This window comes from Rutidosis leptorrhynchoides, chromosome 2, assembly GCF_046630445.1.
Source record: "Rutidosis leptorrhynchoides isolate AG116_Rl617_1_P2 chromosome 2, CSIRO_AGI_Rlap_v1, whole genome shotgun sequence".
NCBI lineage: Eukaryota > Viridiplantae > Streptophyta > Magnoliopsida > Asterales > Asteraceae > Rutidosis > Rutidosis leptorrhynchoides.
The window spans coordinates 412,327,232-412,346,776 of record NC_092334.1 but is presented as its reverse complement, the minus strand read 5'-3'; the positions used below and the strand labels follow the sequence as shown (position 1 = coordinate 412,346,776).

Here is a 19,545-nt window from a genome sequence, read left to right as displayed (position 1 = left end):
TGTGAATCGGAGGTGCGTAGCATAGCAAACATTATTCAAAAATTGACCAAGTTGGACAGACCAAAATGGCGCGCCGCGCGGGTATATGGCGCGCCGCTCCATTACCTGTGCAGAGAATTCTAGCAGTTTTTAAGTTTTATGCACGAACCTAACTTCAAACAATCACCATTTATGATTCGCAAACAATCAAGACAAGTATCTTATACCGTTGGGAAGGTAATTTGACGAGGAAAACAACTAAACACATTTCATCAATCAATCTACCTATTACAACAACCAAAACCGCATCTAATGCTTAACATTAACCGCATACAAGTTCATAAATGCAATTCAATGATTCGGGCAACCAATTTACATGAATGATATGCCGTTTCGAAGGTAATCAAGCATACAATCCAACTAAACACTTACCAATAATAATCCATGGCATTCAATGCATCAAAAGTCCATTTCAAGTTCATCAAACCCTAACCCAAATTCACCAAAATCAATAATCAAGTTCATGAAGTTTTCTAAGGCAACCTACACATCAATTTGAAGCTAGTGATGCTAGTAACACAATTAAAACATCAACTTTTAACATCTAACAACATATGATCATCCGAAATTCAAGAACAACACACCAAAATTCAAGTTCATGCTAGTTACACTAAAACAACGAGATCGAGCATATAAATCATATATTCATGTTAGACTTGAGCCATAGACACTAATTAACACTTTTATAAGTTAAAAACATCAAGAACACAAAATCTAGTGATTTTAGAAAGTTACCCAAACGAGATGAAGTTGGTACCAAAATGAAGAGGATGAAGAGAGGATCACAAATATGCAGTTTATTTTGTTGTAAGCCTCCTAGATCGAATTTAGATGATGATTGAATGAATTTGGTAAATGGGTGTGTGTTCTTGCTAGAGAGAAAGAGAGAGAGATGGAGATGATAATGAATGGGTGAAAGGGGTTTGACCCTTTGACCTAGTCAAGGGTTTGATCCCTTGTCAAGTTTAGTCCCTCAACTTTCGTTCGGGTGCGGGAATTACCTAAACGAGATAATTTAAAACGCGTATCAACGGGAGATGTTATAAACATATAACGGACTTTATATTAGTATAACGGAAAAGTAAATGGAAAAAGGCGGGATGTTACAACAAAGCCGAGCATGGCGATTGGGGATACACTACCCAATCCTAATAAATCCAAAAGCAAGCCTTCTACGCAAACTATGCAAGTCCTCTAATCCTCGCGCTTACCCGAGCCACCATCCGCATGCAATCTATAAAAAGAGTCAACAACGAGAGGGTAAGCTAACGCTTAGTGAATGATAATATACTACATACATATATATGTATAAAATGGACACGCCACAAAATAACAATTACCGCATACCGAGGCATCCATATATAAAGCACTACACTAAGCATACCGTACGATCTCTAAGCAATGAGCTAAAGATACAACATCAATATAAGTTCACCAACGACGATGTGAACAACGCCAAATAGCTACACCCGGAGGGTTAGCTACAACACAACAATACATTAATATATAACAATATAAACGAACAAGGTTAACACCTTAACCCAATACCGAGAACCAAGTACCACAATGAAGATTGGCCGAACTACACGAGCCTTAGTAATCCGAAACCACACGAGATTACTATCTTCACAACATCGAGGTTGGCCGAACTACACGAGCCTTAGTAATCCGAAACCACACGAGATTACTACCTCAATAAGATGACCGAACTACACGAGTCACCATGAATCCGAACTACACGAGATTCATTTTGATAAGATGACCGAACTACACGAGTCGCCATGAATCCGAACTACACGAGATTCATTTTGATAAGATGACCGAACTACACGCGTCATCGTGAATCCGAACTACACGCGATTCACTTCTCCAACTCAAAACCCTTCGCCATTGGGGTTATATCATCCACATCACAATCACGTGTGATAGTGTACACGCGAACGCGTACTTCGCCAAAGATGGTCAACCAAAACGCACAACCGTGCCAATTGGACTCATGCAAAAGTCCATCAAGTCCACCTACATGTGAAGTGAGCTCTATAGCTAGAATCGCTTCACCCGACCCGCACCCATCCTACACATACATATGCACATAGGATATTATCACTCACCTTGAAGTCTTGAAGAATGCTTCCAAGTAATCCGCAACTCGCCAATGGAAAGTACCTATTCCATTATCACAACCCAATTCGTCACTTAGTGCAATTTCGACCCAAATGCACTTCCAAGCACAAACCGTGCCCAAAACTAACCAATAATCACTAACACAAGTGAGAATGGTCCTAATACGCCAATTAAACCCGAACTCAAGTGTTAAACACGTGTCATACCCATTTTGACACTTAAACCCTAATTTTGACTCATAAGGTCAAAATCTCACCATTTACAAGTTTCGACACCAAAACACATTTAACTCGGTTTAATACTCCAACTTAATCCATTTTAAGTTTATAAACCTCATTAACTCGTCAATTGGGTCATAATTACCACCAAACCTGTGACGATCGCTCCAAATCCATATGGACGAACACGTCATTCATTGATTCCATTGCGAGGTATTTGACCTCTATATGATACGTTTTGTAAACATTGCATTCTTTTGAAAAGGCATACCATAAATGAATATTTAATTCCAAGGTTTTCGACATCTGATGATTTCTACATATAGACAACCACCGTAAATAATAGTTTACAATAATACTTCCGTTGACAATGCAGTCAAAATAGATACATGGTAATGGTTTGGTGAATGCAAGTTTCTTGTATATAGCATGTATGACTCCAAGCACATATCTTGTATCACGTATAAGCAAACAGCGGAAGACTTCTAGAATCCTGAGAATAAACATGCTTCAAGTGTCAACACAAAGGTTGGTGAGTTCATATTTTTAATATTACACATAATCCGTATATCAATGTGGATTACAAAAGTTCAGTTGTTTTATTCAAAACGTTTATCAATAGGTTTTACATAAAAGGTGGATCACAAGATTTCAGTTGTTTCATCCGAAACGTTTATCAATCGGTTCTACAAAATTGAGCACCCTGGTAACTAAACTTTAATGCTTATATTATTTGTACCCTTTATATAATCATCTTAATAATACACTCAAACCAACGTGTACGCTTCTCAAATAGCATACGTCCGTTAAAAGGCTAGCGCTCTAGCTCGGACGGGGATATCAAGCCCTATGGATCCATATACTACTACTCGCGCCCACCAGTTCTTATAACCGGCAGTTACTAGTTACCAAAGCTAAGGGATTTTCGGTTCAAACTCGGTGTAGAATTTAGTATGTACTTGTATCCATTGCGTTTAAAATAAAGTGCATATATTCTCAGCCCAAAAATATAGATTGCAAAAGCAATTAAAAAGGGAGCAAATGAAACTCACACATATAAATATTGTATATCGGTTAATAAAACATTTGCATGTATTCTCAGCCCAAAAACGTAGAGAGTAAAAGGGATCTCATGAAACTCACAGTTAAATATTGATATACAATATTGTAGGAAAGCACGTAGACGCATCGGAGATGATAAACACGAGGTTTGATTCACAAAAAAATACCCCCGAACATTACCCATAACCTCCTTGGCAATAACCCATAATTTCCTTAGCTCTAGCTTGCTCGAAAACTCATTTTGAAAATTACTTGGACAGCACTCCGTCGTAATATTTTTTGTACATTATTATTTTTGTATCGCAAAAATAATAACACTAATAATAATAAAAAATAATAAGATTAATAATAATCTTAATAATAATAATAATAATAATAATAATAATAATAATAATAAATAATAATAAATAATATTACGGAGTATATATATATTTGTGTATGTGTGTGATTTAAATCGAGCGAAAACACTGAAATTTATAGATGTGGCCTGAAATCTGGAGTCATGCGACTCGCATGGAAATGGCCTTCTGGCCATGCGACTCGCATGAGGACCAGGGACAGCTCACATTGTTTTGGCTCCTAGCTTGTCGACATAATATAAAATAAATATAAATATATAAATAATTAATATAATTATTTATATATTATATTTTATTCTTGTGCATAGTAGACTAGATATTTTTGGTCCGTTGCGTCGGGCGTTTCTTCTTGACTCGGGTCCCGGATCCGGATTTTCAGACGTCCTTGCGTACTATTTTATATCGTGTACTTTGCGTTTTGTGACTCGTACCTTTGTCACAATATAACTTAAATTATCCCTAAATTATATCACTCAAATTATAACTTATACATTTGAGTGTTTTGGTCATTTACTTCTATAAATCATTGTCTCGCTATTTGTTAAAATACATTTTAAAATAGTGTTTTACTGTAGCAAAGTTACTGTAGCAAAGTCAATTTTTACTGTAGCAATTCACTGTAGCAAAGTCAATTTCACTGTAGCAAATAGTGATTTTCGAAAACACTGTAGCATTTTGAGTAATGTGGCAATTTGAAAACACTGTAGCAAATTAGTGTTTTACTGGTTCATCTTAAACGTTTTAGTTAACTTATCTAAATATCAATCGAATCAATAATCGAATGTTATTATCGTTTACTAAATAACTTGAAATCATATATATTCAAATAGATATATAAACCAATAAGTTTAATGTACGGTATCATGCAATTAAAACTTTGTTACATTTTCAAGTTATAGTATATATATGTATCTATTTACATATAATGGTTCGCGAATCGTTGAGAATAACCGAAAGGTATTTGAATAGTTCAAAAATTTTGAGATTCAGTTTTACAGACTTTGCTTATCGTGTCGGAAATGTTAATCATACAAAGATTAAGTTTAAATTTGATCAGAAATTTTCGGGTCATCACAAAACCCTAATTTGACCCAAAGTCATAGTTAGTCAACCAAGTAACCCTAAATGGGTTTCAATACTTCCATAATCACTAACTTAAGTGATTAAACTCAATTTCAAGTTCTAAACATGACCAATTAGTTCACCAACCCAAAATCCACCAACAATTTACAATAAACCCGATTATTAGCATCACTAAACTCATTTTATCATCTAAAAGGGTTTTACAACTAATTAACTCAAAACCCTAACTTGAATATCAAATCAAACAAATGAAATTCGGAGTTTGAGCTTACCAATACTATCACCGCGTAGCCAAGAACGAAAGGGACAACTTTAAAACCCGCGACTTTGAACAATTTGAGCTTCTTCTTCACCAAAACCTCCAATCTCTCTCTAGAATCACTCTCTCTCTCTCTCTAGATAGTTGGGAGTGATGAATGGATGCCAAAATGATCCAAAAGTGGATCTAAAACTGATATTATGGCCACAAATCCGTCCACAAGTGAAAGGACCATAATACCCTTCATTTAGACACTTAAAATGCTGAAAAAAACGCATCAGGCCCAATCGGCGCGCCGCGCCAAAAGGTGGGGCGCCGCTCCACCCTGCAGGTCAGATTTCAGAAACTCGTTTTGGCCATAACTTTTTGACCGTAGCTCCGTTTTCGATGAATCAAATATCGTTGGAAACGTAATAAGATTTTCTTTCCAATGGTAAGGCTTTGAAACATCAACACAAACTTTATTTGAGGTTGAAAAGGTACGTACACACCTTGTACCTCAAACAACGTCCAGTTTCCTTCGACGGTCGAGCAAGCAACACCTACATGCTGTGCACACTCCATACACACATAGTACACCTTAAATACATTATGTACAATAAATATTTGGGTCTTACACACCCGCTGCTGTAGCTCTCATAGTTGCAATCCATCCGTGCCCTTCCTAGTCGTGCCCTTCCTAGCTCTCTCACTTTCTCTCTCTAGATTTTCTCTCTCACACACTCTCTCACTCATTTTTTTTACGAGATGGATTACAAACATGGATTACAGATATAGTTTTGTGTAGTGGATTTTGTTTGGTTTTTTAATGTAAGAAAGATGATGATGTCCACCTTCACAAAAGGTAATCCACCTAATTACAAAAATGCCACCTAATTAGTCCATGTAAGCGTCATAACCTATTACCTTCTCAAAAGGTAATCCACTCCTCTAATTGCACAGTTTTTGAGTATACCTTAAAATTATGAATGTTACCTTTATTGAAAAATATGATAATTAAGTTACTTTTTTTTTGGGCTATTTGCCCTTCAATCAATAACATGATGATTATAATTCGATTCAATTTTTTACTCTTATTTTCATCACTCGGAATCGCTTCTCCACATATTAATTTTTCTCACTATATTTACCCTAAAATCAGCGATGAAATTCGTCCTCAACTGTCTTTATTCTTAAAGGTAAATCAGGTTTTTATAAGCTTATATAAATTCGTGTTATGTAACCATTGATTGTTGAATCTGTAGTAATTTTGGTACAGGATGTGTTACGAGCTATATCTAATAGTGAAAAATGGAAGCTGGAAGATTTTAGGGTTTCAAAACTAGAAATTAAGACTGTTAGGTTTGGGAATATTAAATATGCAGAGATATGAGATTCAATTTATGTTTGGGAATAATAAGACTCGTGTTCGATATGAGAGATGAGGTTTCTTTGAGAAACAAGTTTAAGGATAGCGAAGAAAGGTGGTTTTAGGTTTTGACTAAACTAATCGAGTGAGCTCAGGAGCCGATTCGATCCAAATAGAAGGACCGGTTGAATTACTCGTTGATAATGCCTGTATGTTTCTTACTAGCCTTGTTTGCATTTGATTATGCTTGTATGTATTCTTGTTTAGTGTATACAATGTAGTTGTTGTAGATAAATTCATAAATTATATGTGTATGTTTGAACTATGTGTTTCAGTGGAATGCATCACACACTGGTTTGAAACAGATACTTGTTAGTGAAGCCATTACTGTAGAAGTAAAGAATGCACATGAAGTTTCTCTAATTCAAATATATGATCTTGGACAACTTGCAGAACAGAATCTTGTTGATCATATGAAGTTTCTCAATAAATGGTATTGTATATGCTTTTTTACATCCAGAATGTTAATAAGACCAGTGTGCGTAGTAATTCACTAAGATGGATACTTCACGTCTTATTTTCATTTTTGATACATATGGAAAAAACATAATTAATAGATATTACTAAGATGGATATGTAGCGTGCGAAATTCCCTATGCATTAGACATCCGAATCTTGCCTTCGCCATTGTCATGACCATTATTACCTCCATCAATCTGCCTTATATTCACCTTTTTATACTTGTACCAAGAGGCACACATCAAATAAACCCCTAAGTTCACTATACTTAATCCTGCTAACAACCAATAAAAGTAATTTAACTTGTCCCTATTCAAATTATTATTAGCTAACCACCCATTGCTCACTTTATTCACCACCTCCACTACTATTGAGCTCATGTAGTATCCAAAAGCCATTGAACACCATGAGATGCCTGTACCGAGTGACTTCATGCCTGATGAACTTTCTTCATAGAAAAACTCTAGCAGCCCTACCAATGTGAACATATCTGCTAGTCCAAAAATAGCATATTGGTAACCTAGCCAGAAAACAGTCATAGGCAGAGGGTTTGGTGAATCGACCATGTTATGTTCTATAGCCACCGATTTACGGTGGGTTTCTACTATTCCAGCCACTGCCATTGAGATGGCTGACAGAACTAATCCTACTCCAATTCTTTGAAGGTGTCGAATTCCTGTTGGTATCCCAGTGAACTTTCTCATAAATGGCACCAATACTCGATCGTAAAGTGGAATTAATATGGACATGAACGCTAGTGGAATTACGGGAATAGAGGGTCCGGGAACTTGAAAGCCTAGAAGGTTCCTGTCCATGGTTGTACTTTGTTGAATGGTGAAAGTTTGCAGTTGAGCTAAGCAGGTGTTCATGAATATAGTGCTCATTATAATAGGGAGCATACGGATTAAAATCTTTAGTTCTTCAACCTGAGTTACTGTACACAGTTTCCATGAACCTGCTGGTATTAATTCTGATGCATCAAGTGTGCTTCTAACAATTGCTGCCCTGTCTAAAAACCTGATTAATAATAAAGCATTTTAAAACCACTAGACATACATAAGCATATGATACTATAATAGTGATGCTTGACTTATAAAGATTACAATAAATTACCTGAATTGATCTGTTCTTTGAAGTATATCAGTTGCTACGCTAGCTTCTTTATCATGGATCTCGTGCAATTCCTCTGTATTCTCTGGTAATGGCATATTTCGGTTTCTAATGGCCACCACAAATACCTGAATCCAAGATATAATGCATTTTAAGTTTTTATTTTTTATCTTTTTACCTGACCTCAAAAGGTTGGAGAACTCGGATGAGATCTCGTTTGGACATTTTCGGGGAGATCTCGGCATCTCGGGAAGATCTCGGACGTTGACTTACGTTAACTTTTTAGTTTTTTTAATAAAAATATACATATATAAATACACATATGTATATTTATATGCACTTTTACGAGATTTTACAAAAAAGAAATGAGCGAGAAATAACGAGATTTTACGAGAAAATCCGAGAAATAAGCGAGAAATCTGAGGAATCGTGGCTTTTGATCAAGTTTGACCTCGTTGACCGAGAAATCTCGCGAGATGGACATCTCGTCTCGGCTTCCTTCCAAAAACGAGATCTCGGGGAGAAATAAGGAGATTTACAACACTTATGTTGTTGCTTAGTTACTTACTAATTACTATACCTGTAGAATTCGAAGAATTGGGCTATCTCTAGGTATATTATTTCGGAACATAGATCTCCCCATTAGTAGAAAAAGAGTTGCTACTAAAACAGCTACGGTGCACAGACCTAATCCCCAATCCCAACCTTGGTTTAAGCTGATCCAATTTACAAAAGTTACACCAAATATGGCTCCAGTTGTGAAGCTAAACAGAAACCAATTGAAGAAACTTGCAAGTGATTCTGCCTCTTTAGGGTCATGTTCATTAAATTGATCGGCTCCTAATGCAGGCAGCGCAGCTTTAACCCCACCGCTACCAAATGCAATTAAATACAAACCCGTGAACAATATCGCCTCTTGACCATTTTCTGCTTGCTCACATTGACCTAAATGGCTAGCGATACACTGAGTTGGTCTTAACTGTTGAAAATGTGCCTGAACTGCTAGCAGTGCATAACCCTGAACATCATGTTAAATTACACCATGTTAAATGCATGACATAAGAATACTTAATTGTTATAGGCGAGTTTCGCTTGACGTACCACAACTTCAAAAGATGCAAACAGGATACCAGTCTTGAATCTTGACAAGTAGGTGTCGGAAATAAACCCTCCAAATAGTGACAGTAGAAATGCAGTACCTAGGTAGTTTGTGAGTGTTGTGGCTGACTTGGTCAAACTGAAGTTCATATAACCGTAGAAATACGTTACCAAGCTTACGGCCATCGAAATGAATGCCATATTCTCAAGCCCAATCATAGCTGCGTAAATCGACACACACACAAAAGTCAGAATATACATATAGGAAAGCAAACTATAATGCCAACATTTGTACTAGTTAAATATTACCATATACAAACATAGCAGCTCTCTTCCCACCCAGTCGTCTTTGGTGTTTAGGTTGTACTGTGACATTTTCGCTGATACCCTGCAAATGTGCATACAGTGTGTTATTATTATTATTATATAAACTAAAACTATAAACTTGGTTTTTAATAAAAACATAAAGTTGCAAACTTTACCATATTCTAATGAAGGGTGCCTTTTGTGTTGCAGGATTATTCAAGTGCGGCGTGAGTACGTTTTACTGACATGGTGGATGTTTGTTTTTATAGTGACCAATGTTTGTCTTATCAGTCTCAAGAATCTAATGGCATCTTTAAGGTTAGTCAAAACACATCTCTCTCATGTAATTAATTATATGCAAGCTGAACCAAGGCTTGAGTAGGAACATGTCTACATCTGCTTAACTGAAACTAATGTTGTTTCATTTGTTTGTTCATGTCGTCATCTACCAGTTAGTGACTGCACAATTGATTATACTTTATTTGTGGTAGAATGTAGACCTTATGCTTCCCTGTTTTGAAGGATGTAATATCCTAAACGTTGCCGATTTTATACTTTGTATTATAGAATGCACTGGTGGCCTCTCTGTACCTTTGATAATTGGCGATACCTGGCAAATGGGTCGAGATGGGTCGGGTTGGGTCAAAGATCAAATGGGTTTGGGTCGAAACGGGTCATGGGTCGAAACGGGTCAGAATTAAAATGGGTCGACCCGGGTCGGTTGGGTAGGGCTAGTAAAATTGCTCTTAATTGTATTTTTTGATGTGTCTCTTCCGAACACACGCCTTTTTAGGACCCCGTTTTTTATGTATTTTTTTGACCTCGTTTTTTGCAACGAAAACACTCGTCGAAAACGCGCCTTGAAAAAGGCGCGTCGAAAACACACGTAAAGAACGCGTGTCGAAAAACGCGCCGAAATCGCAGGCCGAAAAACGCGCCGAAATCGCAGGTCGAAAAACGCGCCGAAATCGCAGGTCGAAAAACGCGCCAAAATCGTAGGCCGAAACCGGGCGCCGAAACGGGCGCGCCGAAAACGGACGCTGAAACCGGGAGCCGAAAACGGGGTCCGAAACCGAGGGCCGAAACCGGGCACCGAAAACGGGCACCGAAAACGGGGTGCCGAAACCGGGAGTCGAAACCGGGTGCCTGAAACCGCGCGCTGAAAACGGGTGCCGAAAATGGGCGCCGAAACAGGGTGCCGAAACAGGGTCCGAAACCGGGGGCCGAAACCGGACGCTGAAACAGGGCGCCGAAACCGGGTCCCGAAAACGGGGGCCGAAAACCGGAGGCCGAAAACGCCCGCCGAAAACGGGCGTTGAAAACGGGTTCCAAAAACGGGGGCCGAAACCGGGCGTTGAAACCGGGCGCCGAAAATGGGGGCCAAAAACTGGGCGCTAAAAACGCGTGCCGAAAACGGGCGTCGAAACCAAGTGTCGAAAAATCGCGTCGAATAACTCGCGTCGAACTCGCGCTCTGAAATCAATTCTTTTGAATTAAACCCATTTGGACCCATTTGGACCCATTTGGGTCTTTAAGTAATTTTCTATAATATAGTTGGATCCATTTGGGTCTTGAAGTAATTTTTGATATTATTTGCTTGGACTCATTTGGGTCTTCAAGTAAACCCAATCAACCATTTTTTTAAGTTTTGGGTCTTATTTGTCTGGTCTAATAATTGCACAACAATGAAATTACAGGAAAATTTATATATGGCATTCTTACTAGCACTATGGTAAATTATTTATATATTGTATTTACCAAAGGTTAAACTTTGGTTTTTCACTTGGTAGGCAGTTTGTTTTGTTATCTTGACTAGTTTATACCCGTGATTTCGCGGGACTAATAGATAATCCCGATTAATCCTTAATGATCGGATTTTTCAAAATCGCTCTAATTAATCGGTCAATGCCGGTGAAGGGTCAAAATTGGATTCAGTTGCTCAAAGTTGGATTTAGTCACTTAAAGTTGGATTTAGTCATTGGTCAAAGTATAAGTTACAATTTAATATCTATTTAAGTGAATTTTGGAGTATTTTGCAATTGAATGATTATGTTTATGATTCCAATTATATTAAATTTTATGTTTGTTTATATTTGTTTATGTTTTTGTTTTCTTATATAGTTGCACATAAATTTGAAATTCATTATTTGAATGTATAAAAATTCAATTGATTAATTTTTAATTAATCTACAAGGTTCTGTCTGATAAATCCTGCATTAGCATTTTGTTACAACCTTGGTTATCAATGCAAAGATAACTACATATCTCAGTAGATCATGTTGGCTTCTAGAGCTTATAAACCTCCATTAACGTAAGATAAAGTCCCGGTTCATGTTACCCGAGGGCGAGTCTCGAGGTCTTTTCCTAACCAAGATGTACGCAATGTAACCGCAACCTCAAGATGTTTACGTTGTCCGTTTAAACTTAACCTTCTTCTAATGTTTACCTGATGAGATGTTTTTAACTTTTGAGGGTGTTTATTTGTCATGGTATGTCCCTTCATATTTTTTAATGCTAATTGTTAGTCGTCTATTTTGGATTAAACAAATCTGGGTTCAGCTTGACCGTCATTATAAATTTATAATCTCATATTCAAATTGCATGTTTGTCTTGTACTGGCGTAGTGGGGTGCCCCAGTGACTTCATCATACAATATTACTCATAATTCAACGGCATATGCAGCCATGCAGGCCGTATACCTTGTTTTTATTTGGTGTTACTTATATTCACTAGATTCTCCTTATTATAGTCCATAACCAAGCTTGCTCCCAATAAAATGTGAAGAAATTGGTCAAAATACCCTCACTTTCAAAAGATTTTTAACAATATGCCCTCAAAAAATAGAAATTGTAACAAATCGTAATTTACTTTTTAGTTACAACTAGTAAAGTAAGCTCCAACGTTGCGGTGGGGGCAGAGGCGAAAATGATGAAGGGGAGGGGGGGGGGGGGGGGGGGGGGGGCGGGCGCCCCCCGGTGGATTTTTTTTTTCAGTGTAAAATTTTTGGGTTTTTCGACTTTGCCCCCGGTGGATTTTTTTTTTTGCCCCCAAATCTACATATTTTGCCCCAAAACCTTAAAATTTTGCCCCAAAATCTCCAACTTTTGCCCCAAAATCTTCAAATTGTATCCAAAAAAATTGCTACGGTTTAAAATTTTTTTTTTTTGCCCCCGGTCAAAAAAATCCTAGTTTCGCCTCTGGGTGGGGGTAATACTATTTTATTTACATCTATCAAATTAACTGTCATAAATTAAATACAAATTAATTCACCAATGAAACAATAAAATAATAAATAGTTAAAACACTACGCCTACACCCAAAACGATGGTTAAGTTTTTATAAACGATAGTTGTATATAATGATGTGACATAAATTTTTTATGATCGATTTTTTACAAGAAAAATGATGAATTTTCTTGATACAGACATTTTATAGCGATGTAAGTGTGTTTCTAATTGTTAACTTCTACAATGTTCATAAAATTTTCCATATTTAGCTATTTTATATACTGTGTTGAAAAAGTGTGTGTATGAAAAAAGCAATAACTGTTATCTATTCTTTTGAGTTGTATCAATTTAATTGTTCGGATTCGATAATGCAGTTAAGAAAAAATTATTTATTAACCAAAAAGAAATGTGACACGATTAACAAAAATGTAACAATAATGAGAAATTAATATCTGAAAAGGCTTCTAAACCAATATATATATATATATATATATATATATATATATATATATATATATATATATATATATATATATATATAACTTTTTTTAATATTAAATAAAAAACTTAAACCAAAATAAACGTCAGTTCAAACTTTTACTAAAAAAACTAAAAATAAAATAAACCACAAAGGCTTCACGTATTGGTTAGTTACAACAAAGTGCATTTTTAGTCATATTGTGGCTAGTTACGAAAAACAATATATGTGAAAGTACATCTAAGGACAAAGTGAATATTGTTTCACACTTTCACCATTAGAATATAGGTATAATAAAGATCTGTTGCATGTTCATTGATTTAAACCGACGACATGCTTACGAATGATCTTAATGGTGATAACAAACTTCGAATGTGAACTCTGGTTGTTCAAATGAGCGTACTGCTCCATCATCTCTCGACGATGAGAAAGTTTCCGGTATTTGTAGTCTTCTTATTATTTCTAAGGCTAATGGGTTTCATGACACGAATACTCCGACAAAATGACTTCAGGGCCCCGGAATCGCAGAGGTAGTCTTGAATCACGAGGTGATTGAGCAGTAGAGTTGTGATTAGTGCCCTTTTTCGCCGAATGTCTCACCGGAAATGGATTCTGATGTTGATGTGAAAGAAGTGGAAGGTCAAGAGGTGTGCAGTTTTGAGCATTGCGATGACTCCTCGAGCGATGAATGTGGAGCTCTCGACGAAGAAGATGGGAATTCCAAAAGGATAACCACATATTCAATCATTTTTGAGCTTGGAAGGATTTTCACTTCTGCATGAAGTCTATTCAATTCCTCAAACTTTATTTCTAATGTGCTAAACACCAATTTAGTTAGTTGGCTAGTTATCAATTTAGTTAATGAGTTGCCCTTATCCCTTAAGTCACTTTTTAGTGGGCTAAAGTATTCTAGTGGGTTAAGCTGGATATTGGGCCTAGTGCTGATAATTTCATGGGTTAGGTTCGGATTATGTGGCCCACAAGGATGCAATGTTGATAGTTTGTCACATATGGCGGTGTCTTGATTTCGGATCAAAAGCATGAAATTTTGCCCCTTAATCAAACATCCTTTTATGAAATTCGTTACGGGAAAAAAAAACATTTGAAACATAGAAGATATCGGGATGAATATATATGGTAAGAAAGGTTTTTCGAATTTTTTTTGGCTATATGACATATTTGATGAGTGTTTCTAGAATTGGTATTTTGCTGGAATGAATTTGTAAACCAGTATGCCCTTCGTTACCAAGACCGGATTTTGAACATGTTGATGATAAAACCGAAATTGCCAACGCCGGCTTATGCACATGTGGACCACTTTTTCTCAAACCTGGTCCTGCCAACTACGGGTCTTTGACCACTTTCTCGAGGAACACTGAACTCGAATGTATCAACAGCGGGTTTATTAGCATCTGGTAGAGAATAATACATCTCTTTTTTTCATGAAAAACACACACATGCACGTTAAAAGTTCACGATGGGACTCAAACTCATAACATCAAGGTTGATGAGTTACCCTGCTAGGTCATAAGCCCTTTCTAATACATAAACCATTTGTTTCTAACCTTAATCGCATATTTCAATTTAGTTGATAGTAAAGCCCAGATAATCATAATTCAAAGGGTTATAGTTGTTGAGGGTCCCAAAGCCCTTCCCTACTCTCACTAAGTTTTGTCCTTATGTAAAAGTAGAAAATTGGTAACCATTACCCACTAACACCACTATATTTATATGTGTTTTACGTATAACGATTAGTGAATTATAGGACGATGGGTTAGAGTTACTAATATACTATGGGCTTGCAGCCTGTTCAAATTACGATTTTTGGGCCAACTTTGTCATTATTGGCTACGTTCGACTGAAAATTAATATAAGCTGGACTGCAAGAACAAGGAAATTTTAAAGCATATTAATAGCCCATAATAATAATAAAATACGGAGTAACTATTTAACATATATAATCCAAAGCTAGCCCACTAATCATGTGTGAGCCACATGATCTGGTACATATATGCGACCTGATCATGTGAATGGCACGAAATTTCAACTGGGGTGGGGTAGTATGATGCACCGTCCTAGTCCTATTTCCCATACGAACTACTTTTTTTTTTAAATAGTAATTTTTTTTAAGTCATTTTAAAAAATAGAAATTTATCAAAAATCGTTGCAAAAATAGCAAAACTTCAAACTTCGGTTTTACCAAATCCAAAGTTTTAAACTTCGAATTTTTTATTTTTTTCATCTTTTTTTGCATTGCGGTTGATACAAGTGCATATAAAATTGTTAATGACTAAAAATGTCACTTCAATAAATAAGAGGATTCATAAGAGGATACAAGTTAGTAAATTAAACAAAATAGAAGAAATGGAGGAGTGGTTAAGGAGGTTGGTGTTTATTCGAGTGGTCACGGGTTCGAAACTAGACGACCATATTATTTTTTTTTATTTAGCAATAAAAGCTGCTGTGGGGCTTGGGTTATATGCACTTGTATCAACTGCAATGCAAAAAATAAAAAATAATAATAAAAAAGCAGAACCGAAGTTTCAAACTTCGGTTTTGCTTTTTTTATTATTATTTTTTTTTTGTAAAAAAAATGAAAAAAATAAAAAACCCGAAGTTTGAAATTTCGGATTTGGAAAAACCGAAGTTTCAAACTTCGGTTTTACCATTTTTGCAACGATTTTTGATAAATTTCCATTTTTTAAAATGACTTAAAAAAAATTACTATTTAAAAAAATCCTTAAAAACATCATTTTCACACTTAAATTTTTATTATTAAGAAGTGTTTTCATTTTCACACATAACTTGGCACCCCTACGTAGTAATTTATTTATAATTACGATATAAGTAGTGATTTTAATTAAATTTATTTTCGTATCTAATGACGTACGTCATGCAAGGCACACCACGTGTTTTGCGTGTGTCACTTGTGGCGCCTATTTTACATTGAAATAGGTCATGTTTTTCACAAGAATAGTTGAAAAAACTTCGCGAACAGTTGTATCATACGTCACGCGAGTCTATAGCGTATAGTAGCGTCTCACCTGGACAAACGCTCTTTTATGACTCCAGAATGTCCGTTTTAGCTCAGCCATGTTTTCTCGATCGTGGGTTTGTACAAATCAGCTAATAACTGTTATATTCTGGAATATTCTCTTAGTGAGCGGTTATGATAATATTATTATGGAATAACCGTCACTTCCTACACCTATAAATAGGGTGTTTAAGCCTCATTTAGGGGATATTATGGAATTCGGAAGTCTAGTACATTCCATCGACTATAGTTGAGGCTCTGAAAAAAGATAAACAACCACAACAACACCATCCACCCCTCAACTCTAACTAAGGTCCTACGATCCAAGGTTAAGGTATTGTCTCCTTGCACTCAAGTCGATTTTGACTTGATCAGTATCGAATGATGTCTACATAATAATACTAGTAATAAGTGGTGATTTATCGAATTGTACTTTATATATTTTTATATTTAAATATTAAATTTCAAAAATATATGTATAAATATAGATGAAAATCATAAACATAAACTTTAACATAATTGTCTAAAATAGTTCATTTTGTTCAAAAATTCTAAAGTTATGGTTTAAATTCATGTTAATATATTGACTAATTTTGACTTTGACCTTGACCAAATCAGATTACCAAAGTCGATTTTGACTCATCAATAGAAGTTGAACGATTAATTAAACGGATTTTGGAAAATTAGAATGGACCGCTCTTAAAAATAAGTAATCGGAGAGTAATCGGATTTTTTACAAGTGTGTGTAGCCTAGTGTTGTATAAAAACGGCCGAGACAGGCATCGCAAAGGGCGTCGTAACAGTTTTACCATTCTACCGTTGCAACAGATTTAAAAACGGCTAAAAACACGATCAACAACGTTAAAAAGACGGTCAACAACGGCCAAGACGGTAAATTAGCGGTCGAGACGGAGTTGAAACGAATGTTGTCCAACGTTGACTTTTAATAAACATTTCAAACACAAACATTTCAAATACAAACATTTCAAATTAAAGGAGGATATCTATGTTTACTTTGAAATATTTATGTTTGAAATATATATAAAAAATCAACGTTGGTCAACATTCGCTTCGACTTCGTTTTTTCCGTTGCGACTTTTTAAGATCCCTACCATTTCAATTTTGTCTTGTGTTTTTTTCAATCTTGGTATAACCTTATATGAGAGAGAGAGATTTAACGTGGGATTTATGTTCTAGAATTTTAAAAAGATGTAGGAATGTAGGATTTAAGTGCAAACATAAAAATTTTACGGATTAACAAATAAAAAGAATTGATAACTTAATGATTCACTAACTCTAGATAGTTCTATACATTATTCAGCTAAAATAACATCACCAATGTCTAATTTATTTACGTCATAACATAAAAAAAAAAAAACATAAAGTATATTGTTTTAATCAATTAAGCAACGTAAAATTATTACTTTTTTTGATATGAGTTATCAGATGGAAGATGATAATTCCACAATCAATTTTACTTGTTCTACTATGATTTCATGTTTTTCTTAAAAAACTTCAACGATTTTTTGTAAAAAATCATTAAGAGTATTTTATTAAATTTTGGTAGACCAAATAAAAGTAAAGTTAGAAAGAGCAAATAATTGTACAGTAATGAATGCGCACCAAGTTATACAATTAGTGAATATATTTTTCTAACCATCTTAAAATATGATAGTATATATAATAATAATAAATATAAATATATAATTTTAAACTTTCAAAGGATAATGTCATAAAAAGGTCACGATAATTAAAAATATGAATTTCTACTTAATTTCATGCATGTACACATAACGATAACGATAACAATTGTCCTAAAAAATTTGTCCGTGCGGTAAAAATATAATGAGTATGAAAAGAATAAGTGTGAGGAAAATAAGCTTAAGGAGTAATTCCGTTAGAAGAAAAGAGACGTGCAACCGACTCTATAATCAAAACTACCTATCCCTATATATGTTTATTAGAACTATGTTATTTCTAAGTGTTTTATTGTTTTATTTGTTTAATTATCAATGTAAGAGCAATATAGCTCCTAAGTGTTTAAATGTTTAAGTGATGAAAAGTTATTAATAAAATATTATGTTTGTGTTATACTTTGCATTATTTAATATTCTGTCAAGTTATTTATATTCAATCAAAAGAAGTTTGCAGAAGTGCTCTGCAAATCATTCTATGATCCTACAATCAAGTAACATCACTCTTTCCCTTATTCTCAATTATGTCCTTTATTTATTACATTCTTTTATTATAAATGCAATGAGGACATTGCATAATTTAAGTGTGGGGAGGGAAGTGATTACTCACTTAAAAGATTAAAAAGATACTATCAATTTTCTCCAAAAAAATTGAAAAATGGGTATAATTTTAAATTTTTCAGAAGTATAAATTCTTAGTCAAACTCATGTCTTTTTACCAACTTAAATCTTAATCCTAATAATAGAACTACTCTTAATTTCGCGATCGGATTACTTGTTTAAGATAAGAAGTTAAAAGCAAAAAATTGTGAAACGAGTGCAAACTTATAGCCACTACCATATGACATAATAAGCATGGACCACTGAGGCAGCAAAAGAGTCCCAATAAGGGCCAATTTAGAAAAATTGTCAAGTGTGAAGCTAAAAGCCAAGCATGAAAGCAAAAGAAATGAAAAGAAAAAAGAGCCCAATGAAGGCCAACAAAAGAAAAGAGTTTCAATGAGAACCATACACTTTTTAAATTATAGTTAGAAAACAAAAGAGTCCGATGACCAATTTGTATAAATTTGACTTAATAAGCATTATGACTACTTGTAATCCTTGGTCTGGTTCAGACTAGTTCTTGCAAATAATAAATACTAACTTCTTATTAAGACATACTTTTGACTTTGCAATTTTACTTTAAAACCCATGATATAATTTATAAGGTTTACTTGAGGACAAGTAAAGGTTTAAGTGTTGGGAATTTGATAACTCCTAAATTATACAGTTTTTTGATAACATTTTGAGGAGTTATCTTAGTATTTTAGAGTCATTTTAATACCAAAACACACTAAAATGGGTAAAAATGGGGAAAAAAAGTATTTCTAATGATTGTATCAAAGTTATGTATCAAACAAGATCAAAAATAAAGAAAATTGCAGAACAGCTAAACGAAGCCGCCGGCATGGGTACTATGAAGCCGCCGGCTTGGAGTTAAGTATGTCAGAATGTTCCAGAATCTTCGTAAAATTGAAAGAACTTGTTGATCGAGCAAAAGGCAAAGGAAGCCGCCGGCTTCATCCTGAAGCCGCCGACCTAATTAAC

General features: G+C 35.1%; 2 protein-coding genes across 2 annotated transcripts; one reads left to right on the top strand and one right to left on the bottom strand.

Moving 5' to 3' along the window:
- Positions 1-6,160: 6,160 nt before the first annotated feature.
- LOC139892304 (uncharacterized) lies at positions 6,161-9,918 on the top strand. The gene is made up of 4 exons (XM_071875362.1): positions 6,161-6,322; positions 6,403-6,701; positions 6,828-6,985; positions 9,736-9,918. Exons 2-4 carry the CDS (start codon positions 6,696-6,698, stop codon positions 9,905-9,907), a joined length of 336 nt encoding a protein of 111 aa, XP_071731463.1. The 5' UTR covers positions 6,161-6,322; positions 6,403-6,695; the 3' UTR covers positions 9,908-9,918.
- On the bottom strand, positions 7,146-9,556 carry LOC139894238 (protein NRT1/ PTR FAMILY 4.5-like). The gene is made up of 5 exons (XM_071877445.1): positions 9,529-9,556; positions 9,223-9,440; positions 8,702-9,139; positions 8,125-8,249; positions 7,146-8,028 (listed from the first exon to the last, which is right to left on the bottom strand). Exons 1-5 carry the CDS (start codon positions 9,539-9,541, stop codon positions 7,146-7,148), a joined length of 1,677 nt encoding a protein of 558 aa, XP_071733546.1. The 5' UTR covers positions 9,542-9,556.
- Positions 9,919-19,545: the final 9,627 nt, after the last annotated feature.